General features: G+C 46.8%; 1 protein-coding gene across 2 annotated transcripts in view; it reads left to right on the top strand.

Moving 5' to 3' along the window:
• nlgn4xa (neuroligin 4 X-linked a) overlaps positions 1-22,717 on the top strand; it is a 71,575-nt gene extending 48,858 nt beyond the window's left edge. Inside the window, exons 5-7 of one of the 2 annotated variants that reach the window (XM_086211678.1) lie at positions 12,413-12,598; positions 14,059-14,848; positions 20,159-22,717. In XM_086211678.1, coding sequence (XP_086067804.1) covers positions 12,413-12,598; positions 14,059-14,848; positions 20,159-21,053 — 1,871 coding nt within the window. In that variant the 3' untranslated portion in view covers positions 21,054-22,717. The remainder of the gene's footprint in view (positions 1-12,412; positions 12,599-14,058; positions 14,849-20,158) is intronic. The other variant, XM_086211760.1, reaches the window with a different exon arrangement.
• Positions 22,718-25,922: the final 3,205 nt, after the last annotated feature.

Here is a 25,922-nt window from a genome sequence, read left to right as displayed (position 1 = left end):
CAAATGATTCCCCAGCCGTGGGGGTGGCCGGAGCACTGCCAGGGAAGGCCACAGCCACCCCGTAGCTCTGCCCCTGATCGGAACCTTCAGTGAAACCAAAGCAGATACGAGATGAACCGAAGTGAGGGTCTTAAACTGAAAATACCTTTCAATCAACACATATGTGAGAATATTTACGTATTTATGCGATATGATTTATGCAATGCAGTTATTTTCTTGTACCGTAGAAAGAAAGAAACTGAATCTGATCAAATGTGCTCCACCATATTGCACTTTAATATTTTAATAACTTTAAAACAGGACCCCATCCAGCGGGCCCCCACCCTTGTACTCACATCTATTATACTCCGGTTAATTCACATTGGAGTCTCAAGGTCAAAATTATTAGCCTTGAAATATTGAATGAATTGGATTTTGCACAACCTCTAACCCCTCCTGCTGCCTCAGCTATCAGCACGTGTGTTTGTGAACGTGTGTGTGTGTGTGAATATGTGTGTGAGAGAAGGTGTGTGTGAGAAGAGCAGACAGAAGAGAGGAAAATATGAGCTGTCAGGGCTGCTTACATATTAGAAGAGTCCGTTAGTCAGGGGGCTTCGGACCAGAGTACAGCTGAGGAGTGAGAAGGCTCCACTGGCCACGTTTCACCAGCAGCCCCCACCCCCCCTAGCCCCTAGTTCTGCTGCCTGCAGTCTGCTCGGCTGCTTGTGCCTGTGAATTGTTTGTGCGGTTCTGCAAGCTGTGCAAATGTCTCCCCCCGGATGTCAAATAGATTCTAATTAGCTCTGCGGAATGTAATGAACATACGCTGGTGGATGACTGGGGGAGCGCCGCGGCTCCATGCGTGTGGAACGAATCGCACTTCTCCACAGCCGAGGGAATATCTGGGGCTTTCCCCTTCATGTGGCTGACCTTCCCTTTGCCCATGTAGGGGGGGGGGGGGGTTGCTCAGGATCTTCAGAGTCCATCCCACTGTCGGGGACACGGATCATTATAAGCTCTTGAGTCTCTCACACATCACATGATTCACATGGGACAGAGACAGAAAAGAGAGGAACAGGGACAAAGATGAAGAAGAGACAAACAGAAAAGGGAGGGACAAAGACAGAGAAGAGACAGAAAAGAGGGACGGAGACAAAGACAGAAGAGACAGAAAAGAGGGACACGGCCAAGATTGAGAAGAGAGGAAAAAAGAGGGCCAATGACGGAGAAAAGAAAGACAGAAAAGGGAAGGACAGAGACAAAGACAGAGTGACATAGACGGGGATGTGGACAAGACCGAGAGAGAAAGACAGAGGGAGGAGGAGCATTCAGATTCAGACGCACAACAATAAACGGGCTGTAGCACCTTCCTACTTTAGCAGCACTCAGAGTGCGAGAGAGGGTCATCTCATTCTTACTTACACACACACACACACACACACACGCACACACACGCACACGCACACACAAATGGGCCAAACAATTCTCAGCCACGTTTAAATTCTGCTCTTTTTTTTTTTAACAGTAGTTAGTTTTATTTTAATCTTTTGAAACAATTAAAACAGATTTGTGGATGTAACCGCGCCATTTTAACGAGAGCAACACTGAGTTCCAATCACAGGTTTAAGACTTTGCATCTAAACTCAAAAGCTTTGTTCACTGGCGTGTTCCAATTTGTGCTAGCGAGCACGTTAGCACCCTGCTCCGTCAGAGAACCTGGCTCCAGATTACCAGACGCCATCAACGTTTACCCACGCAAGTCCCAGTTACAGGGACGACCCCGGTGAGGTAGTGGGTCACAGACCTTTTTCCAAATGCGGTGGTCCTGGTCTGGTTTTGTTTACCCAGCCTGTGGTTATTGATTGGTCTCTGCTGTAGTCAGCGCGCCAATGGCATCAGAGGAGTTGCGAAATCAAAGCGCACACATATGTAGTATCCACTTGTGGCTTCCCCTTTTTCATCTCTTTATTACATGATCGTTTGTAACATTAATCCTTCTCGAATTTCTTTTTTCAGCATCGTGGCCCTTGGAGACTACTCTAAGCCTCTAATGCCGACGCGTCTAGTCAGCGCTGCTCTTGTCAAACTCTCTCTGATTAAACATGATTAACTCTTGTTTAACATATCTGATACATAATTTCTCTCCCGTGTACGTGTTGTGACTCGTCCTTCATCTTCTTCCTTAGCAGTCTCAGCTCTCTCCGACACCTTTTTTTTTTATTGTGACCAGTCAAGACTCAACTGTCTATCATCCCGCTGTTTTATCAGCCTGCTGATATGTCCCACCTGACAGGTGGAGGGACGCGCAGCTCACTGACACGGATTTGAGAAGTCTAGGTGCATACAGCAAGGAAAAAAACAGATTATCCCACAAACAAAATGGCAGACTAAGCTCTGAATTTAAGATGGCTCCCAGTAGTACACGTTGGGATGACTTCACTTTGCTAGGTTGCATCTAAACTGAGTGACACACTGAACACACTGGGCCTACAGTACCCTTAGCGACTGTAAGCTAGCCACGCTATGTAGCAGTGACCAGTATGTGAGCGACATGAGCTAGCAGCAAGGTTTAAGGCCTGATCAAATCACACAGTTTCAATCCAATTTCGGCATCAGGTCCATTTATGGACGTCAAACACTCTCGTAGTGTGACAAAATCCATAATTCCTCCAAGATGCGCCATGACACACAACTAGTATCAATACATACCTGATATTAATACACACCTTTGTCCATCCATCCATCCATTTTCTATACCGCTTATCCGTGAAGGGTAGCAGGGTAGCCTATCCTGGCTTACTCTAGGCGAGAGGCAGGGTTCACCCTGGATGGGTTGCCAGTCCATTGCAGGGCCTTCAGGAGTAATTAGGGGCTCATTATTTTGGTCAAGGATACTTTGACAAGGTGAGGATCGAACCAGCAAACTTTCGGTCGTGGCCACACTACGTGCGAGCCATAATGCCCCTTACACACCTTTGTATCTTAATCTAATATGAGGTCCTTCTGTTTTCATGTAACAGAGCTAGCTAACTTGTCAACGTACATATGCAACGTTATCTAGCGAGGCTAATTTGGCTACTATTCATGAACGTTATTGATAGATATTGTTCTCTTCCTTACATGGGTCCACAATCTTGCTTTTCTGTCTGTTTTTTTTCCTGGGCACAGGACTGCGAGAATCACATGCAGCGCTTCTGCTGTGTTAGCCATGATTGGCACTCCATCCACCTTCCCGACCACCCACGTACCTGCGGATGGTCACAACGACCCTAGATGAATTTGTGGCAAAGACTGGTTAGGGATCCCGCGTGTAGAGCTGACAGATTTTCATATTAGGGTGTGACATGGTGACAAAAGGAAGGACAAAAAAAATCATTGTGTAGTCCGACCCATACATCCCCCTTTTCTCTGGTAATTCTACATAGGTGATCAGGTTAATAGTCTCAACCAATGAGAAAGTGACTTGACGATGATGTCATCAGTAGATGGAGGCATGGAGTTTTCACCTGGTGAGGCTCTGCTGTCTGGTAGCAGAATGTAGGCTATATATAGATGGAAATCCATGTGACCTGCAGCAAAACTGGGGGTGGGCCAATTGCTTCTCCAACCATGGCCTGGGATGTTTGTTTGATTGTTTGTGTGTTTATTTGTTTTGTTGCTTGGTTGGTTGAGGTCATCAAAGAATAAACAGGAAATCCATTTTCTGCTCGAGAATGGAAAAAAAAAAAAAAGCATTTCCCAGGTTGTTTTTCGGGGATGTTTTCTCCATGAAAATAACCAACACTGAAGTGTTTACAGAAATGACAGCAGCTAGAATACAGTGTTGAGGTGAGAGGCAACGGTCTAGGACTATGAATGAATGACTGTCGATGATGGGGTCCCACAAACGCAGTAATATCTGTGTGTGTGTTTGTGTGTGTGTTCTGTCTTTTGATATATTCCCTGTTTGCATATTCATAGAAGAAAACACTCGGGGGTCTGGACAGATTAGTGGATCAGATCAAAAATGCTGCCGAGGGCTGGAAGCTTCAAAATAAAGCGCTGGCAGAGAAAGAGTTAAGGCATCAATATGGAATGCTAGCTCATGCAAAGGTCAATGTAAAACTAAATTATTAAAGTTGACTATCAGCTCACTCTTCAACAAGACCAGACTAACTTACCAGCCAATTGTGTCATGACTGCTGCTAGTAGTATACAGGTTTATTTGTGTACCAGCTGAAATAGTCACCCAGGAGTGACCCCCTGCCTGCAACGTTGCCCCGGTTCATTCCCCTCGCTGGCCACCAGCACATCAGCAGCATGCTATCGGCCACAGGTGCTCTATATGTGCCTCTATAGCACACACTTAAACACACACGCACAGGAGCTCTAGCTTTCTGCACACTAGCAATTGAAGCAGTAAAGCAGTGCTTTGATAAAGCGATTTTCATCTGATGTTTAATTGATCAGCTTGCCGATAATGTGTGTGCGCGCGCGCGCGTGTGTTGAGGGGAGACTGACTCCTCTCTGGTGCTTCTCACATTTTTCCGGCGACCATCTCCGTGACCAGAGCCTCTTCTGTTAAATTGAACCGCCTACACGTTCTTCTAACGCTCACTAATGTCATGTGAAAGATCACGGTCTCGTCTCAGTTCCCCGGTGTCACTACTCATTTTTTGATGTCACATTCAGTTTGCAGGTTTTCATGGACCACCTTTGTTGCAAGTACTTGTCACAGTCTTTCAGAAGGACGGGTGAACAGAGCAGGTGGTAGTTTGATCTGTGGCTCCTCCTCGTGTCACAGTGTTCTTGAGTGCAATTTGCTAGTGAAGCCAGCTCCGCCATAATGGCTGTTGGGGGCTTGGATGAAGGAATAAATGCAGTGCATTACCAAAGTATTCTAACGCTGCGGCATGTAGGCGTTGACTCTCTGTTGTTTTAATATGTGGTATTATTACGCCTGTGAGGTAGGTTGAACTTTGCAGTGCACGAAATGGAAAAGAATAGTTCAAATACTTCACATATGTGTGCTTACATTCTAAATTTTAACATAACTGGAAATATCACTGACGCTCACAACACACCCACCCAAACTTAGAGTGCCACCCACTTGTCTATGTCTGTTCAAATTTATAAACACATATTATAATATTTAAACTGCCGTGATTGTGGGTGTCTACTCATGTACAGTGTACATTGTGTTTTGATACCTTTACTGTGAGGCGGTATGGTGATGCAGTGGTCAGCACTGTGGCCTCGCCGCAAGAAGGTTCCGGGTTCCAGTCCCGGCTCCATCACAGGATCTTTCTGTGTGGAGTCTCCATGTTCTCCCTGTTCCTGCGTGGGTTCTCTCTGGTACTCCAGCTTCTTCCCACAGTCCAAAGACATCAAGAGGGGACGAGGCTGATTGATACTCTAAATTGACTGTAGGTGTGGCTGTGAGAGTGAATGGTTGTCTGTCTCTGTGTTGGTCCTCTGATGGACTGGCGACCTGTCCTGGATGAACCCCGCCTCTCACCTGAAAGCCGCTGGGATAGGCTCCAGCCCCCCCCCCCCCCCTCCGTGACACTGAACAGGAGAAGCAGAAGAAAATGTATGTAAGGATGGATCGGACTTTTACTGTGTCTGTTACAACCACTGCCACCTACAGCAGGCAGTAACAATAGCACCAGCCCTACATTCGCACTGGTCCTGCCTGGTGCAGAGAGCACACGTTAGCATCACTCCTGCCTGGAGCAGGAAGTAAATGTCAGCATCACTCCCAACTGTAGCAGGAACTTAACATTAGCACCACTCCTACCTGTGGCAGGAACCTAACCTTAGCGTCACTCCTGCCTGTAGCAGAAATCTAACATTAGCACCACTCCTACTTGTGGCAGGAAGCTAACATCAGCACCATCACAACCTGTGGCAGGAAGCTATCGTTAGCATCACTCCTACCTGTACCAGGAAGCTGACATTGGCACCATTTCTATTTGGACGAGGAAGCTTACATTAGCAACAATCCTACCTATAGTAGGAAGTTAACATCAGCATCACCACTACCTGAAGCACAAAGCTACCACCAGCACCACTCCTACGTGTAGAAGCAAGCTAACGTCAGCACAACTTTTGGTGACATATAAATCTGTTTCATGAATACATTACATGAGGAGCTGGAAGATAACGTTAGCACCATTCCTATCTAGAGTAGGACAGTACATGAGCACTAGTGCTACATTAGCACTTGCCCTGCCAGAACCTGGAAGCTAATGTTAGCACCAGTCATACATTAGCGCTAGTCCTCCCAGGGGCTGGAAGCAAACATTAAAACCTCTCCTTGGAGTGGTACTAACGTTAGCACCACTCTAAGGAGAAGAAGGCTGTGTGTCGTGTATTTATAACCTGTGTGGCGTGCAAGGGAGAGATGTATGAATGTGTTTGTGTCAGGGATCAGAGCAAGCGAGTGTGTAGCAGTGCATACATGTTTTCGCAAGTTGACATCATGATTAGTGTCTCTGCTGGGTAATGCAGTTCAGAGAGTACTGACAGCTTGAGAGAAGTGCCATTACACAAGAAAAGTCAGCAAACAGTAAAATGAAGGGCTGGTATTGCATACCGGTGTGTTTTAGCAGGAACACAACAGTGTAACTGCGAGCGAGAGCCAGGCTGTGTCTGAAGGTTCATCTTAGCACATGTGCTCATGGAGGCTTGTCCTGTTGCTCATGAAAATGCGGGGATTTTAGCTGCCATCAGTTTACCTGCTGCCACTCAACTTTCTGTCCTCCTGTCATCTAGCAATGGTGCTGAGAGCAGCAAGAACATTCACTCTATAAACTCACCTCGAAGAAGCTGAATCTCTGTACCATGCAGTCCATCATTACACATAGCAATGAGAATACTACTTATGTATAGAATTTTGGCACAATGAAACTCAATACTACACTTTTTACACTGAAAAACGCATGTCAACGCGGGTTTGTGGACCCACATTTGCTCGCATAAGGGCGCATTCAAGCTTCCAGAAGACCCGGGTCTGAACTCCCACTGCGATGGCTGCGTGCCTGTGTGTCATTGCACTGACAACGTCATCATTTCACATAATCGTGCGGCGGAACACTGAGATGCAAACAAACAACAACATGAATGTCGGCGAGTCGAACGTTAGCGTTGTCGTTGCGTGCATTGCAATGATGTCTCTTTAGCAAAGCGTACAAACTTTGCGCAGATTGGAAAATGTCTGAGCGCTAATGCAGCGAAGGAGGATGGAGTTTTTGACGAGTCTGCATGGGAGCCGAAGAAGCTACAGGCACAGTGACAAAATCAGGATGCGACAGGAAGGTCGCGTGAAACCTGAGACGACGCGGGTTGCCTTTTTCACACTGCAGGCGAGCCGAGCCGCTAAACACTCGAGGCAGGTCGAAATGCCGAGTAGACACTTTCAGAGTGCCGAAAAACCCGTGTTCACCCGAGTTTTTGGTGCAGTGCGAAAGGGGTATAAAAGCAAGCAAGACATGTATTACCTTGTTTGAGTTCATATAGTTGATGGTCCCTGATCGAGTTCTAATATAGGTCAATAGTTACTGCCCGCCTTTTTACCAGCCTTTTAATAGTTTTGGAAGTAAATTTTCCCCACTGACGTGGTCGAAAAGCCCACCAAACAAGCGGATGATTCATGACCATAAATTATTCAATTCCACTCAAAAAGATAACAAGAAATATATATTACATTATGATTTAAGGAACTACTCACCCTATAAAGCATTGCAAGGGATAATTCTGACCCAGCATGGTTTATAAATACAATATTTTGCTGCTAGCTGACTTGAAAGTGTTATATCAAGAAACATACCCATCAATAATATAAGGGACATTGTGTTTCTGGAGCCAGGTTGCTGTTAGAGTGGCTGACGGTGTTGACTGCAGGAAACATTTGAATGCTAACGATGGCTAACGCTCTACTTGTCGCTTATAAATCCTGTTGTTCTGAAAATAAATTCAAGGCTTCTACAGGAGCAGAAAGCTTCACTTTTAAACCTGCTTGCATGTGGTTAATGATTTTTTTTCCCCCCTCCCTGTGGAACTCTAGCTGGGCTCCATCCAGATATGAATGGCTGGGAGGGAGTGTACCGGGGGAATAAGCCAGAGACGTGCATGGCTTCCAGGCTATTTAAAGCCTCTATAGCTTGGCTGATACGAGAGGAATCAATAATCAATGCGAGGAAAGATAAAAGCTTGTATCTCAGATTCAGTGACAGAGAGGGTAGATCAGCCAGGTAGAACTCTTTTTCTCACATACATGATGGTAGAGGAAGTCATGCTGGTGCTGCGTCCTACAGGTTATTGAACTGATCCCATCATGCTTCTCCATGTTCATCATTCAGCCGCCATGTGAGACTAGGATCCAAGTTAGGAACACTGGAATACAACGAAAACTATTATTAATGTCATGTAAGAGTGCCGGCTTCCCGTTCCTCCCTCCCTTCTGGATCCACATCATCATCCGTGGAGACTAAATATAATTATTACACTGGTTGTGTGCTGACAAACACCTGTTCCACTAAGTGCAGCTCCAGTAAATCACAGCATTTAGCAGCTGCATTTAATATCAATTTGTCACTGACTGTGACTGTGTACTCACTGAACATTTGTTTGGGCTTTTAGGTCCAAATTATTTTGTCATCAGTGCTCTAAACCATGAAAATGTGTCATGGCTTTGTTTCTTGTTGGCTGTCATGTTGACAAAAGTGTCCCGTTAAGTTTCCCATTACAGCTTTGTGTTTCTCAGCGATTCTGATTTTACAGCCAATTTCAGGATGTCGCTGAGGATAAATCTCAGGAGGCCCACTTGCCCTCAGCGTCTTCATGTGGGAGGGATCCAGTCCAGTCCCTCAGAGGCCCGGCGGTACTGTATGTTCTCTCTGGTAATTAAGTGGTGATGTGCAGCTGGCAGCCAACGTTAAAGGTAAACCGTCTGGTCTCCCGAAGGGTCGCTAGATCAGGGAGGATCCGTCTTTACTGATCAAGTGTCAGCTCTCTTTCCTTTTGTCCTTGACTGCTCCGAAGGAATTCCACATCAAAAACCAGACTCTGACGGAGCTGAACGAGCCCGTGCGGTGACTCATTTGGGTCTCTGGCCCGTGAACATTTTGCGCTCGCGGCTCAAGCTCTCGGCCCTCCGCCAGGTCACCGTCTGGCTGCAGCGGCCGAGCGCCATTTCAGGTTGTGTCATTGGTGTCGGTCACGCTGCTGTCGTGCTGTCATCTCACGGTGCTACTTTTTAACATTAAACCCAGCACAATAACATGCTGTGGCATTTAGATAAAACTCTGATGATATTTCCAGGACTTTTCAGGTCATTTCATATTTCCACTCTGATGTTTGCTGCAGATTAAGCTGCTGCAGCTGCTCCGGATGGACTCAGCAAACACATCGCTGCTGTCAGGAGGAAATCTCTGTTGTCTCCGAAATGCCAACATTTAATTGACTTGTTCACTTTGTCCATGTGAGTTTATCCTGCAGGTGAGGAGAGAGCATGGATGTGCCCTCGCTAGGAGGAAGTGAGGTCATCAGCAGTAGTAACTGGTGGTTATTACATCAGACAAATAGGACCTGATCAGGTCCCAGAGGGTGTGGCTTACAGGTGAACAGCAGGGGAGCAGTTCCTGCAAACTACTTAAGTGTGTGTTCAAAGAGAAAGTGTGTGTGGGTGTGTATACTTCTCGGGAAACAAGAGCTTTCTCACAGTTTTTTTCAGTAAATAGATAAAAAGGTGATTTGAAGTACAGAGCTGATACCCAGAAGTGTAGTAACTGACGAAAAGTTCCAGGTCATGGTTTGTGTTCAACGTACATGATGAAAAGGATGCGTGTGCCTGTGCACGCGCACACGTATGAAGGGAGCGTGTGATTGGTGGTCTTGAAGACGTCTGAGCTCTAATGTTGAAAGGCTCTGCAGGACCCTCTTCACCATCACTAACTTGCTCACTGGAAAGATACTTTTAATGGCCACTGGGCCGCTCGTGTCCTCACGGAGGTGTCTGGTTCGCGCGCGCGCTCACACGCACACGCACACACACTCTGCCTCTGTGTAAGACACCAGCGTGGTCGTCAGGAGCAACCCGGGCCAGTCGTCTCTCTGGAGGATTAGGTGAGTCGGTTCAGGAGTGCGTATTCATATCAGATCAATAATCCGGGCCGGTTCAGTTGAGGGGGCACTGTGGAAGTATCAGATTATCTCTAATAGCAGTAGACAGGGGAGGATTCCACCTGTACAGGTGTGCTTTATCCCAAGAACATCCATGAGCCCTGGAGAAGGCTGTACTTCATCTCTCCAGATGAAGGCTCGGTAACACTGCAGTCTATTTCCAGGACACGCGGCTTTGAGATGAGGCTGTGACTAATCTGCACACATCCCGGGGAGTGCCTGGTAGGCATGCGTCTCCTCGCCTCCTTTGAGGGATGAGAGGAGGTAGGGAGAGTGGAGAGGAGGAGGGAGGGGAAAGGTGGGGTGGAGAGAGGAAATCCAGGGCCTGCGGTCATTCTACAGGGTGAAGAAGGCTGCTGCCTAGTAATCCCCCCCCCCCCCCTCCTATCATCGCCTGCACCTCACCATGACAAACTGGATCTGCTCTGTATCAAGGAGCCACAGGCCACTGCTCCTCTCTTTGCTCCTTTCTTACCCAGCGGTCCTCATCCTATTTGTCATTTACACTGGCTGGGTCAGCTGGCAGGGACACACTGGTGCTGCCAGGCTGAGCCGCCAATCTCCTGTAGCCAACAAAGACCAGTTAGCCCAGCAGCAGCGCTCACAGACAGCCTAATGGGTTTAAGAGCATTTGCTCATTTGTCAACAAGTTTTAGGTGAGACTGAATGAGCTGGGAGCCAGGAGGACTGGTCTGATGCTGGACTGGTACTGGTCCAGCTCCGAGGCCGGGCTCGGGCCTCCACTTAGGCCCTCAGCATGTTCGATCTATCACTGTTGACATTTCCAAAGATCTTTCATGCTGAAATGAAGAATGAAGTTGATTCCCTGAGAGACACTTGGTTCTTTCCGTTATAGGTGATGTCTCTGAAACCTCACGATTCCATTTAATGTCAAGATTTTGGGTCACATTTTGATTCGGAATCAACTGATTTATTTGCACCATTGACCCCAAATCCTGTTGCTCCATTTGCATCAATAAAGAACAAATCAATCACACTGCAGCTGTAACACAGTCACATAGTTCCTGATCATTTCAGGCTGGAGAACATCTGACGCCACCGTTAGCTTAATTTATTTATTCAGTAGCATTGAAATTAACCAGTGAGGAGCAAAAGAGTGCTAGCATCCATGGTGTGGGGAGAGAAAGGGAAGTGCAAAGTTGAATTATGGGGATTGCTGCATTCATCTGCTCAAGACCTTGCCCTGGTCCAGCTGTGAGGCGGGGCTGGTCTGACCTGGACAAGGGGGGTGGAGCTTGGTGATGATGTAACACGGCAAGACAACAAGTGTTTATATCAGACTCTTGACGATGATGAGTTGATTATGTTACCAGACCCAATATGTAAAGTAGCAGTAGTGAGTGTAGTAGTGGTTGTAGTCTTAGTAATAGTGATAGGGGTTGTAGAAATAGTACTAGTGGTAGTAATGGCACAAGTAATACAAGTGGTTGTAGTGGTTCTCGTGGTAGTATTAGCACTAGTGGTAGCAGAAGTACTAGTGATAGTGGGATTAGAGAGAGGGAGACAGAGGGAGTAATCCTTTATTAATCCCTTCCGGGAAATTGGGAAATTACACACCCAAATTGCCTGATACAGCTATCACAAATAATCACTACTAGTGGTAGTAGTAGTGTACTAGTGGTGGAAGTTCTAGTGGTGATGGTCACAGTAGTACAAGTGGGAGATTTTTTAGTAGTAGTGGTGGTAGTAGTATGACCGGTGATGGAGTTATTACTCATGGTGGTAGTACTAGTGGTAGCAGTAGTAGTATAGTTCACAAGTATAAACAGACACTGCAAGACACTGGGGAGTGTGGTGAAGCTGTCCAGCAGGCAATGTGTGGTCATGCTAACAAACATGCTAACGATGTTAGCGTAGTCGTAGTAATGTGGAGCTGGCTTATCTACACTAGAGGTCATTACCAACAACCTGCCCTGATCACTTCGGAGAGCCCAAGTCACTGCTCAGGGGCTGTCTGAAGTCTGAGAACCCCCCCCCCCCACACACACACACACCCACACACACACACACACACACACCCATAAAGGAGGTTCAATCACTGCTGGTTGTATTGTGTTCAGCGAAAAGAGAGAGAAACCTGCTCTGTAGATAAGAGACTCCCTGCTGTGGCTGAGTCCAGCCAGAGGAGGAGATGAGAGCTCTGATCTCCCCTTCTTTAAGCCACCCACGTGGAGGCGGATAATTAGAGTGAGATCATGGTCATCAGACTCATCAGTGCTGACATCTCTGCTTGTTTGTATCATTCCAGGCTTCCTGAGCACAGGGGACCAGGCAGCCAAGGGCAACTATGGGCTGCTGGACCAGATCCAGGCTCTCCGGTGGATCAAAGAGAACATCCAGGCCTTCAAAGGAGACCCAAAGAGAGTGACCATTTTTGGCTCAGGGGCCGGAGCATCCTGTGTCAGCCTGCTCACCCTCTCACATTACTCTGAAGGTATGTGCACTCTCAGAGAGGACCGAACACATGTGGAAGAGGAGACGTAACATCGGCACGGTGGCGATAACGCCTCCGCTAACTGTAACTCCAGTGAAAGCATCACTTCTTCTGATTCCTGAAAATGTCACACTGAATCAAACCGCGGGTTGTTAGTTTGGAGAAATGTAAGACTGCTGAGTAAAATCTCATGACAGAATCAAAGCGTCCCAGCTCATGTTCTGAAGCATTAGTCATCATGTTCCATCCGCTCTGTACAGCAGCCGCTCTCACACTTCCTTTATTTCCTTAAAAGCATTCTGCCCGTCATATTTTCCCCGAGTTTTTGGAAGGACGACAAGAAGCATTCTAGGTGTATATTAAAGAGAACTAAAACACACTGCTGCAGGAAGATGGACTGGAGGACTGGAGGACTGCAGGGGACAACAAGCCGACTACCTGTGTGTGTGTGTGTGTGTGTGTGTGTGTGTGTGTGTGTGTGTGTGTGTGTGTGGAGAACACACATGCCCATTATCGTTCTGTATTTACATCTTGCCTTGGATGCATTATTAAAGCAAAGACTCTATGGTTGTTCTTGGAGACGCTCACTGAGCCCTCGGCTTCCCAAATGAAAACTGAACTGTTTCAAAGACGTTACATTAATAGAGCAGACGAAGAAGAAAGCATGCGCCAGAGGACGGAGGCTTCGGAGGACTGGAGCTGAGAAAGTGCTGCAGCAGCTCCCAGGCCTCTTTCCTCTCTGCATGCAACAAATACAGGCTTTGTGAAAAATGCACCTTCCCACAAATTTCAGCTTTCATCCTGTTGGTGGAAGTCCGTCGGGTGTACCGAGGAGACAGCCTGAGGCCGAGCTGCTCCAGGGTTGCACTGATTAGCTCTGTTTCATCAGTTCCTCTTTCAGGAGGATGAGCAGGTAGACGCATGTCCTCCTGCAGTGATGGTGGGAAGCAGAAACACGTGCAGTTAAGACCATCAGCTACTGCCAATGTGTGTATGGAAAGTAGCTGACAGCAGCAGCAGAGCCAGGCCTTGAGGGGAATGTCTGCTGTGTGCTCAAAACCTCTTTTCCAGGCCTGCTTGAGTCACCGCATCTTCGTTAGTATTTATAGCAGTGTGAGAGTAAGTACACACAACTGCAGCTCTCAAGTTGATGGAGACCCACTTGCTAAATGGCAACTGTGAAGCAGGATTTGGAGAAGGCCTGACCCAGGTCCCCCCCGAGTTACACACCTTGGCAGACCCAGTCCACCAGTAACACACCCTCGCAGGGTTAGTCCCCCTGTTACACACCCTTGCAAAAGACGATGACAGCTAAACTCAACAAGAAGGCAGTGGATGCTCAGGTTAAACAAACAATGATCGAGGCGTCAAAAACATCAATTTGCAGTGTGTGTGTGTGTATGTGTGCGCGCACATCCGTGTGTCTGTGTGTGTTTGACTAATGCCAGCTCCACTCTCAGATTTGTTCCAGAAGGCCATCATCCAGAGTGGTACGGCTCTATCCAGCTGGGCGGTCAACTACCAGCCTGCCAAGTACACGCGGGCTTTGGCTGAGAAGGTGGGCTGCAACATGCTGGACACCATTGACCTGGTGGAGTGTCTGCAGAACAAGAACTACAAGGAGCTCATTGAGCAGTACATCACTCCCGCCAAGTACCACATTGCTTTTGGGCCTGTCATCGATGGAGACGTGATCCCGGATGACCCGCAGATCCTCATGGAGCAAGGGGAGTTCCTCAACTATGACATCATGCTCGGGGTCAACCAAGGGGAGGGCTTCAAGTTTGTTGATGGTATTGTGGACAGTGAGGACGGTGTGTCTGCCAATGACTTTGACTTTGCGGTGTCAGACTTTGTGGACCACCTGTATGGCTACCCTGAGGGGAAGGACACACTGCGGGAAACCATCAAATTCATGTACACAGACTGGGCTGACAAGGAGAACCCAGAGACCCGGCGCAAGACCTTGGTGGCTCTCTTCACTGACCACCAGTGGGTGGCGCCGGCGGTTGCCACAGCGGATCTCCACGCCCAGTATGGCTCGCCCACTTATTTTTATGCTTTTTACCACCATTGTCAGAGCGACATGAAGCCCAGCTGGGCTGACTCGGCCCATGGCGATGAGGTTCCCTACGTTTTCGGGATCCCCATGATCGGCCCGACTGACCTCTTCAACTGCAACTTCTCCAAGAATGACGTGATGCTGAGCGCCGTGGTCATGACCTACTGGACCAACTTCGCTAAGACAGGGTGAGTTTATATCCTCTTCATATGTGTTTTTTTCTCATTTGTCTGCTCAGTCACATGACTCAAACCTCCAAAGTTGGTCTCCTTTTAGTCAAGAGGTGAAGGCACAAGAGGAACCCAGAGACGGTGGTCTGGACGTCCTTGTTTCAGCGAAACAAAAAACCAAACTGAGGGTAAAACCTTTTCACAGCAGGATGAAGAGTTGAGATGTAGATGATTTTTCAGCCCGAAGCTAAAGCTGATTATATGTAGCATCATACAGCCGTAGAAGTGTAACACCTACGGATGGAAATCGCTGAAGCCTCATGTGCTGCAGAGTGAAAACAGGCAATTATAAGCCTTTTATCCTGGTGGGCGGGGCCTGGTGTTGGCCAGGGGTCACTAGACAATAAACCAACCCTGACTGTGACCCTTTAGTGGCAGGCCAACTGAAGCAGCCATGCTTGTCATGTTTGTCTCACTCTACTTTTTGTCACTAGCCTCATTTCTGTTTTGGAGTTGCTGCTTTATGTCAAACCAGTTCTTTGTGTCTGGGAGGGAAATGGTGGGCTGGAGCTGAGCCGGGATTATCAGCTGTGATCGTGAAAGAAACAATAACAGCCAATGGTGCTGAGTCTGCTACATCTCTGTTTGTGTATCGGGGATTGGTGGTGGTGGTGGTCTTGGTGGGGGGGGGGGGGGGTCTGTTGCCAAGCCCCCAGCAGTATGGACAGAAGACCTGCACCATCACAGTCTTAAGCAATGATCCAGATGTTAGCATCCAGTCCTAATGACACTGTTCCAGTTTAGAGAACAGCTGTGTGTGTGTGTGTGTGTGTTTGTGTGTGTGTGTGTGTGTGTGCCTAGTCTTTCCTCATCCTCATCAACGTTCATCAACATTGCCATTATTGATTATAGATCTGTCTTGATTAGAACCGAGCTGAGAGCCTCCAAGCGTCGTAGCTGAAAAACAGGTTGTATTGTGAGTTCTTACATTTGATGATTGAGCTGTGGTCAGCTGACTTCATCAGCCTAGTCCCCTACAGTTTCACCCTCAGTAACCGTGTACACGCGTGTAACCCTCTAATGGAAGCTGACACTCGCGTCTCGGTTTAGCATGTTTAGCATGTTTCTTAATCCCAGGTGGCGTCCAGGCCAGCAGAGAGTGGGAGTGCTCCAAAGATAGCCTCTGAGAAGGGTATCAACAAAGCTTTGTCAAGAGTTCAAGTGGAGGTTAATCAGACCAGTCAAAGCCTCCTGCTGCTGCAGCGCAGCTGGATTTGCTGCCTGTTTCTATTTGAATAAGGTTTTTGTTTTCACACACCTTCAGATTAGAGATGCTGCGTCAGCAGCAGCCTTGTCCTAGTGAAGCGTAAGTGTGTGTGTTTCCCTGGGACTGAGACCGTAATGAGCAGCTAGTCCCACACCATGTTCTTGCTGACTGTAGAAATGAATATCTAGAGGGGAACACATCTACTTGACTCCACAGTTGCCTTGGAGACAAGTCTGAAACATAAGAAAAACGTTAGAATGTTTTAATACACTAAAACTTTTCCACTCCAGCTGCAGAAGTATAAAACCAAGACCCTAGTTGGAAACACATCCTTCGAACATACTCGTGAAAATACTCACATCACCTTCACTGGAATATCTATCTCAAGTTTTATCTGAAAAGATGAACAGTCTTAGTCCAGGTCACCCTGGTTATACTGCAGTAATCGTTGACAAGTACCAATAACTTCCCCAGTACTTCCCTGAAGCTGCTTTGGTGGGTTTGAGTCTTCTGGAATGTTCTGTCATGTTCCTGAAATCATTTCTGTCATCTTGGTACATCCAAGTGTGTCTTGCTAATAACAAGGTGAGTTTGTTACTGGACCAACATGCTTTGAGTGATGTACAGTTGAAAACTTGAGTAGTACTTCATATTGTGATTAGTACGGTCAATAAATATGCAGATGACTCAGTGATTGTCCATCTGCTCCGTGACAATGAGACCACCCACAACCCCATCATCATCGGATTGTACGGTGGTGTGATGAGTCTAACCTCCTAGTTAACAGATCTAAAACTAAAGATATGTTCATTGACTACAGGAGGAAGAATTATGTAAATGAAGTCATTGTGATAAAAGGTCAGACCATTGAGTAGGTGCAGAATGATAAAAACCTAGGGATTATAATTGAGTCGAAACTGTGAGGCGATTTGTAACAAGGGTCAATTGGCATTGTTTGAGGAAATTGTCATACTTTCACATTGAGCCAACGGTTCTGTCATAAGTCTTTTAAAAACAAAAACAAAAAATCCTTGAAACAGATCGTTAAATGGTCCTGTCGACTGGTGAGTCTCAGCTTTACCCAGCATCCCTTTACAGGGAATAGCTGACGCCATTTTAAATGATGTTTCACACCCCTTGACAGGAATGTTCAGCTTCTTCTTCCCTCTGGATGGAGGTATCTAGTCCCTCGGGGCAGAACAAAGAGGTACAGACGCAGCTTTGTTCGAGCAGCCGTAACTATACTTAACAAGTTGTACCCCTTCCGCACATACTATCTATTTATTCAATTATTTATTGGCGGCCCTAAGTGTATTTTATCCTTTCTTAACCTAAAAAGGTATTTACTTTAGATTTTATATGCGATCTGTACTGATTCATTGGTTTTATACTTCCTGGTCTACATATTTGCTCTGATAGACAGAACCTTGTGCACTTTAGCATCAAACATTTTATTACCATGTTAAGGGACTTTGATAATGTTTTTGTGGGGTTCTCCACAACCAATCTACCTACGGGTACAAATAAAGTAACCTTCGCCTTAAGGTGTACTCTAAGATCAGAATACCTGCAAAGTCTCCATTTGACTGTTTATATTCTGGTCCAGGTGTTGGGTCAGGTGTGTGTGGCACACAACCATCTCTGGCTGGATCTCTGGGGGTCCTCCTGGTCTGGAATGATCACATCCTACTAAATGTGGTCCAAAGTGGGATTGTAGGGAACTGGGTCATGGGTACCCACTGATGCACGAGGTAGAAGGAAGGACAGCTGGTCTGGTCTGACCCCTTCAGTCCACCATACCACTAGAGGTTTAGGGGAGCCCACCATAGGAGCCCCTTAGTGATCTGTTTAGAGGTCTTTGGAATAACACCATGGGACCCCCTCAGAGGTCTGGATCATCAGCTGGTGCCACAGACCACTTAATTAGGACCCCTAGATGTTCAACAGTTTTCTCAGGAACATACCCATATTGTGTACTCCTTCAATAAATACACACTTGTACAGTCACAGCTATACTCACACACACAGAGTACATCTGTCAGGAGGATTGGTGCTGACAGGCAAGGCTTTAGATCCCCACTGTGGTTGGATGTCATCAGGGACAATCTCTTGATCTCAGGCTCCTTCCCCTCATCAGCACCTGTGTGTGTGTGCGTGCGTGCGTGCAGTGTGCGTGTGTGTGTGTGTGTGTGTGTGTGTGTGTGAGTACATGTGTTTGTGGCCTACAGACCTGCTATTGTACCAGCTTACCCCATCACACGTCCTGGTCCTATTGAACACAATCCAGATGGGGCTTTTTTTTTTTCTGAAATTATAAATAGAAGACAAGCAGTTTTGGTCTTTGGAAGCTTGTCCTGCACTTGGTCTTTATTTCATTAAACTATACTGGAAGAATGAATTTGTGGAGCAGTGTGTCTGAAAAGAATTTAGAGTGTGAGACACTGCAGAAGTCCTGCAGCAGTCATCATGTGAGAATAAGTACATTTGAGAGAGCCTCTCCTCCACGGACTGCGCTATGGTTTCATTGTAACCACCGATGGCAGCACAACTCCCAGTTAGCATCAACAGATTGGAGCCTGATGGAAACATATGAAGGCAAAGCATGTCTTGTGCAGTCGAGTGAGCAGGGAGGCCTCCAGCGGTGCCGGTGCTGGAGCCCGGCTCATTCCCTTGCACAGCACTGGCATATTGTAGTAGCATATGTTAGCGGTGAGATGACAGGCCTTAAGTGAAAGCCTGCCACATGCTAGCACTGCCTTATGTAGCCTTCCATATGTAGCCACCAGCTGGAGGGCAGACCAGTTATCATGGTAACTAGCACAGTAGACACAGCACAAAGCTCAGGTCCATGGGAACGACGTCAAAACAGAACCAGAATCTTGCTTTTCCCCAGAGGGGGCGCCAGACTCAACACAGTCGCTGCTTTGAGAGTGAAGACCTCCTCTCCTACATGGGTGTGGCGTATTCAGGTGCTAGAGCTTTACAGAGCCTCTGTCACACGTTCCAGCTCTGGTCCATCAGAAGGGTTCTTTTCCCCTCCAGCCAGAGGCGACGTTCAGTATTTCAGGACCACTGGATCTATGCCGCCCAAATTCAAACAAACAAACAAACAAACAAACAAACAAACAAACAAAACCCAGACTTGGGAAAATAACAGTGTGTTAAGTGTGTAAACTTACTTCCTATCAGCTCATCATAGCAAGACAGTCTTGATTTGTAAAGACAAGTGATACGTCCTGTACCACAGGGACAGGAAGTCAAGTGACATATTTCTTGCTCCGATTCCAGTGGCTACTTACCATGAAAATGAAATGGTCACATCATTAAGTGAATTACTTCATTCCTGTTTGGAAAGCAGTGAACCACAAAAGTCTTAAGTCTAACATTACACATTTATACTACTTATAATTATATACTTATCATGTTTTTTAGTGCTGATGTACCCATGTATCACACAGTGATGCACATAGATGTGGAGCACCAGGCAGGTCTCTCTCTGTCTCTGTCTCTGTCTCTGTCTCTTTCTCTCTCTCTCTCTCTCTCACACACACACACACACTCCTATTGTCTCTCCTGCTGAGGGGGGAGTTCAGAGGTGAGTCCTTGCTCTTCAGTATTCATATACCGCCCCCTCCCTCCGACACTGCCCCCCCCCCAACAACACTCTCACACAGCTTCAAGGTTGTCGTCTAGCCTTCACTCCCTCTGACCTCTGCAAACTTAATGAAATCTCTCTGTCGAAGAGGCGGCTCTTTTCCAAACGACAGAAAAATAACAGCAAGATGGAGTATGAAGGAAATGTGACAACAAAGCCGAAACGTGTCATTAGAGCTGAGAGGAAGCGCAGCATTTAGTCAGCTGGAGCGTTCAGACTGAGTCACCTTGAGCTGCATTAGCGTGGAACAGAGGAGATGTAGATGGCTCTGACTTGAGTGAATCACTGCTGAGAGAACATGATGGACAGCTGCTGCTTTCTCCAGCACCATGTTCATGTGTTCATGTTTACATGGCGACAAAGACACAAATTCATCTTGTTCTTTGTGATTTTTTTTTTTTTGCAGAGACCCGAACCAGCCGGTCCCACAGGATACCAAGTTCATCCACACCAAGCCTAACCGCTTCGAGGAGGTAGCCTGGACCAAGTACAACCCCAAAGACCAGCTCTACCTTCATATCGGCCTCAAGCCTCGTGTGCGAGACCACTACCGCGCCACCAAGGTGGCCTTCTGGCTGGAACTGGTCCCACATCTCCACAACATTAACGAATTTTTCCAGTATGTGTCCACCACCACCAAAATACCCCCACAGGACACCACCCCTTACCCCTACACCAAGCGCTTCCCTGGTAAGAATAACTGGCCCTCCACCACTCGCCACCCGGGAGTCCCATCAGCCAACACCAAGCAGACCACTGACCAGCAGCGAAGTGGCGATCTCACCGATGAGTCCACCGTGGTCATTGAGACCAAGCGGGACTATTCCACCGAGCTGAGCGTCACCATTGCTGTGGGAGCCTCCCTCCTCTTCTTAAACATCTTGGCCTTCGCCGCCCTGTACTACAAAAAAGACAAACGACGGCACGAATCCAGCCGCCGCGTCCTCACCCCCCAACGCAACTCTGCCCCCAGCAACACACCGTCCACGGCCAACGACGTGGCCCACCTTCAGAGCGAGGAGCTGATGTCCCTGCAGATGAAGCAGCAGCAGCTGGAGCAAGAGCACCACCACGAGTGTGATACGCTACAGACCCATGACACGCTGCGCCTCACCTGCCCCCCCGACTACACGCTCACCCTGCGCCGGTCGCCTGATGACATTCCTCTGATGACCCCCAGCACCATCACCATGATCCCCAACTCGCTGGCTGGCATGCAGCCACTGCACAACTTCAACACTTTCGGTGGCAGCCAGAACAGTACCAACCTGCCCCACGGCCACTCCACCACACGGGTATAGCTCCGCCGGGAGGGGGCGGAGCCACCACCTTCACAGAGGCACATCGAAGTAACTGACTGACGTCTCAGCAGAGGTTATTTTGCTACCATGCCTTCTGGAAAAGTACACACAGTATCAGTCTACGAGTGAATGTCACTACAGTAATACGTCAGCCGAGGGACAACTGTTAATACTCCTGATACACATCATGGTGGAAGATGTTCTGCTGAGTGAACACGGAACGTGTGGAACATCCATTATCCTCCATGTATGAGACTCCTGACTTGGGCACAGAATTCTACACCCCAGCCTGAAATGTATTTATTAAGACTTTGTTAAAAAAAAAAAAGAAGAAGAGAAAAAGGCATTTCGAAGTAAAAAAAGAAAAAAGACGGAGGTACTTAAAAGGCTCCCTCTAAAAGTCTTTCTTTTGGCTGAGATCCTTTTGTTTTTTCCAGCTTGTATTTTCTTTCCAGGTGTGTAAATATATGGGAACGTGCGTTTTTGCCAGTATCACCCGTGTTTCATTACTTTTCTATTTGACCAAAATGCGAACACAATCTCATCCTGGAGAGTTGCACATTGTGTGTCTGCTGGCCGTCATACACACTCCTGTATTGTGCGTTGTTTTGTTCCCACTCTGGAGTCGCAGCATGTCCAGGAAGAGCTTTACTCCACCCCCCAACCCTGCCCCCTCCCTCCTCTCGGTGGGCTTCTTTTCTGTTCTACAGTCTCAGCAGCTACAATGTGACCAGCAATGTATCATTTAGAATTAAAGACGGCCGTGAAGATTCTTTTGTATCAATATTAGTTGAGTATCTTTGTAAAGAAATATATGTTCTATGTTATTTCAAAATGTCATATGCTAGCAATATGTAAAGTATTGTGCCAGGCTTGTGATATATTTTGGGTTACAAAAGCAAGTGAATGAGTGTAAATATTAATAATATTATTATAAAATGACAACTAAAGTAATCATTAACTCCTTTTGTTTTGCATCCTATTACAAAAAAAATTGGAAGTACATCCAGGGGATTTTAAGCTACATTTGTAAATTATATATATATATATATATATAAATATATATATGAAGGAAAAAAAAAGATATATTCTTGCCATTTGGTCCCTGAACTGGAGAAGATAACAAGGGTTTTAATGTAGAGTTTAAAAATCCTCAGTTGGTCTTATATTTGTTTGAGGTTTTGCCTTAAGTGATAATAGAGATATTTCTGGCTGGACACCTGTATAAACTTTTTCTGCAACGTTTTTTAATAAAATATCACAGTATTTTCTAAAAAAAGAGAAAAAAGAAAGCTGGGAGGCTTGACTATTGGCTGTGTAAATGTGATGTCTGTGTCGCTTTGATCTGACTCTTTGTTCTTTATAAAGGATGGGGAGAGTTGCTCTTCTCCGACTGTTGTATAAAATCGACAAGTTTTAGTTTTTTGTTTTTTTTAACGATGGTATATTTCAACCAGGCGTCTTTGTTTCCTGCTGCCATACTGGCTCTCTGCTGCTCTTCTTTCTTCCAAAAATGATTCTGATGTTTCTGCTTTGATCCTTTAATCCTTCTGTCAGCCGTCTCGTTCGCTAATATCCTTCACTTTTTTTTCATTTTTTCTGTTCTTAAAAAAAACACCCCAAAAAGTCCATGTCAGATTTATGATGTGGTCTTACACTGCACTGCGCACACACACACACACACACACACACACACACACACACACACACACACACACACACACACACACGCCAGGATGAGGATTGAAATGTTGATGTGTTGGATTTATTTAATAGCGCAGAGTGATTGGTAAAATATTGAAATAAAAAAATACCTTTTAAATCAGGAAATAATACCTGTAGTACAAGAGAAAACATAGTACTTGCAGTAACTTGTCAGTGATCTTGACGAGGAGAACATCAGAGAACATCTGAACCTTTAATGAGAAGCTTCTCAGTATTCATGTACATCAAAGGGTCAGTGTCATAATACTAGTGCTGTTAATACAGGAAAAGAATGAGGTGGAAGGATCACAGTACTACTATGAATCTAGAGTACACACTTCATATCACAATACTGCCATGTATCTAGAATATTCAGTTGAGCCTCATGTCAGGGGGACAAAATGCACTTCTTCTGCACGAACCTTGATGGTAGTTTTTATCATGTCATGTGACAGCCCAACCCTCCTGTCAGTCACCTGTCACCTGTAGTCCTGCTACTGGTGAGCAGCAGCAGTGCCGTGCGACTGCAGCAGCTCGGCCCTCTCCTCTGACGCGGGTGCTGGCGCTGGCGCTGGGCACGCCGACTCCTGGAGCTGCAGCACTGCAGCGGCTGCTGGAGTCTGACACAATCGATAGCTGCAATCCAGCACTCGAAACTTCTCAAACATCGAATTGCATCTGTAAACAGTTTGGGTTGTGCCAGCGAGGCGGAATCCTCCGAGTGCTTCGGCCTTTGTGAATTTCTTTTGTACTTCGTAAGAGAAAACAAGACCCGTGTCGGAGCTGACACTCACTTCCAGACTCTAGGCATCCTGTACTCAGTAAACTGCCCCTCCATACATCTCCTCTCACTACTCAATCTATTGATCTCCTTCACAACAAGCCAAGCAAATTAGCTTTTGACTTAAACCTGAAGTGACAGGAGGAAAATTGAAATCTTTAATAGTAATCTGCAGTTACTGAGGTGGAGTGGATGTCTCCATAGAAGCCCCTGTGACATTTGCAAAGCACCTCCATAATTTAACCATGGAATTCTTTTTATGGAACACGTTCTTTCATTAGCGGAATTGTTTGATCCATAATATATGATCCAGCGAAGAAGAGATGAATATTTATTTGTCGACTGGTGTGCAAGCGAAGCAGCCCAAAAGTGCCGGCACCTCTTTAATTGGCATGTTGTTTATGCTTTGGGTAATGGGGTGGAGGTGAGGAGCGATGCAGGCAGCATGGCGGTGGGGTGGGGTGGGGTGGTGGTGGGGGTGGCTGGATGTGAATACTGGAGACTTGACTGCAAGTTAATTAAGCTGGCAACAGCGTTCCATCACTCAACCTTGGTCCCAGAACTGTCATTCAAGCGCACCCCTCTCCAGGCAGCCATTACCCGGCATATCGATCGTCAGAGTGACACGCTAGCTCACCAAATGGGGGTGGGCAGAGACGGGGGCTCGCCGTGCACCAGTGTGCTGGGGGGGACGCATTAGGGGGTTGGAAACGCTGCAGAAAACAAGCTTTGACCAGCTGCAGCAGAAGCAGTACAAACAAGAGTTAAGATGCAAGTACTGGCTGCACCCCACCCACCCACACATCCACAGAATCGCACGAACACACACACCCACACACCTACACACACGCGCATCTACATGCAGATTTGGGTAAGGAGATTTAAAACCTCAGTCCCATGATGCTTTGCCGCAGCACCTGTGACATCAGTGCTGGAACAGAAGAGGAAGCTGTCCAATAGTCTGAAGGTGAGGTGAGGACAGTGAGTCTACGTGTGTGTGTGTGTGAGAGCCATAAAATCCTCTGAAGGTTTATTGTGTTAGCAGGAGTAAACTTTCACAAACACTACAACAAAAACCTATTTAAAAAAAGTACAATACTTTTCTTCAAAAACGAGTCCGTCAGAGGACACGTTGACTTGGAGACATGCAGGTTCACCAACTATCTTCAGTTACCAACTGGGAACTTCAAAGGAATTAAAGGCTCAATTTCTACTGCTAATGGATGTCTACATAGCCAAGAGCAACGGTGAGGTTTCTCCTCAGCAGGGGGTTGAGAGCGGCGAGCAGCTCGATCCCTGTTAACAGCAACTAGAGACGAGAATACAGGAGCTGCATTTAACTAACAACTGCCTGGAGTAACTAGCACAGTAACAAGAACCAGCCGACCTTCAGGAGGAAATGAACACCAATGTAACACCAGAACCACAACGGGTAGGAAAGCTCGCTGGGTCAGGTGTGAACATAGCTCCTTCCGTCAGCAAGCAGGACACACTCACACGTGCTGCGCTACCATCCTACTGGCTGGTTCCTGGACGTGTTCGTCATGGAAACAGCAGCAGGAGGGGAAGACAGAGGATGATGAAGGGGGGAACATTCAATTGTGTGACTCCAATTGGAGAAATATGTTGCTTACAATTTGCTGTACTAAAATTGGACTTTGGTCCATTCAGCTGTACAGGCTTCATTTGTGTGTAATGGACCATCCAGCAGGAGAGAGCGCGCCCGGCCCCGACGCTGGCACGGTGAGCTGGAGGCAGAAGGGGGAAGCAGCTGCTAAGCTCGCTTTGCTTACGCTTCCTCACAACATCCAGCTGAAGACGCTCGTTTAACATGTTGACATGCGTAGCTGAGAGCCGAGAGATTGACAGGGAGGAAGAGGAAGGAGATGCTGCAGCAGGACACTTGTTGTAGTTGGGATAACTAACCCTAACTAACCTACAACAGTACCAGGAGGCCCACCGATATCCACGAGACGCCTAGAGTTGATGCAGATACGCTGATGAGGACACAGTAGAGCAATCACAGGAAGCAGGTGCTCCAGTTTCATCCTTCCAGGATATAAATACTCTGTTACTTCATCATTTGCATATACAATGTTTGTTTGCACCAAAGTTGTGAGCGGTGAGTAGAAAATGTGCTGAATTAGGTGACTCAGCTCCAGAATGATGATGACAATGACGACAGAACGAAAACCTGAACAGAGCTTTCAGCTCAGTTCGCAGACCAAAAGGTTCAACTGTCACACGACTGTTACACATGAACGCCACACATGACCGTTACACACACTGTTAAACACGGTTGTTGCATGACTGTTCCAGACGACCACTAACCACAAACTTCACACATAAATGCTCTATAAGGCCACTGCACACAACCATCACAC

Source organism: Aulostomus chinensis, chromosome 1, assembly GCF_037954235.1.
Source record: "Aulostomus chinensis isolate RoL2024-O1b breed Wild chromosome 1, RoL_Achi_v1.0, whole genome shotgun sequence".
Lineage (NCBI taxonomy): Eukaryota > Metazoa > Chordata > Actinopteri > Syngnathiformes > Aulostomidae > Aulostomus > Aulostomus chinensis.
This window is presented reverse-complemented; position numbering and strand designations above follow the sequence as displayed.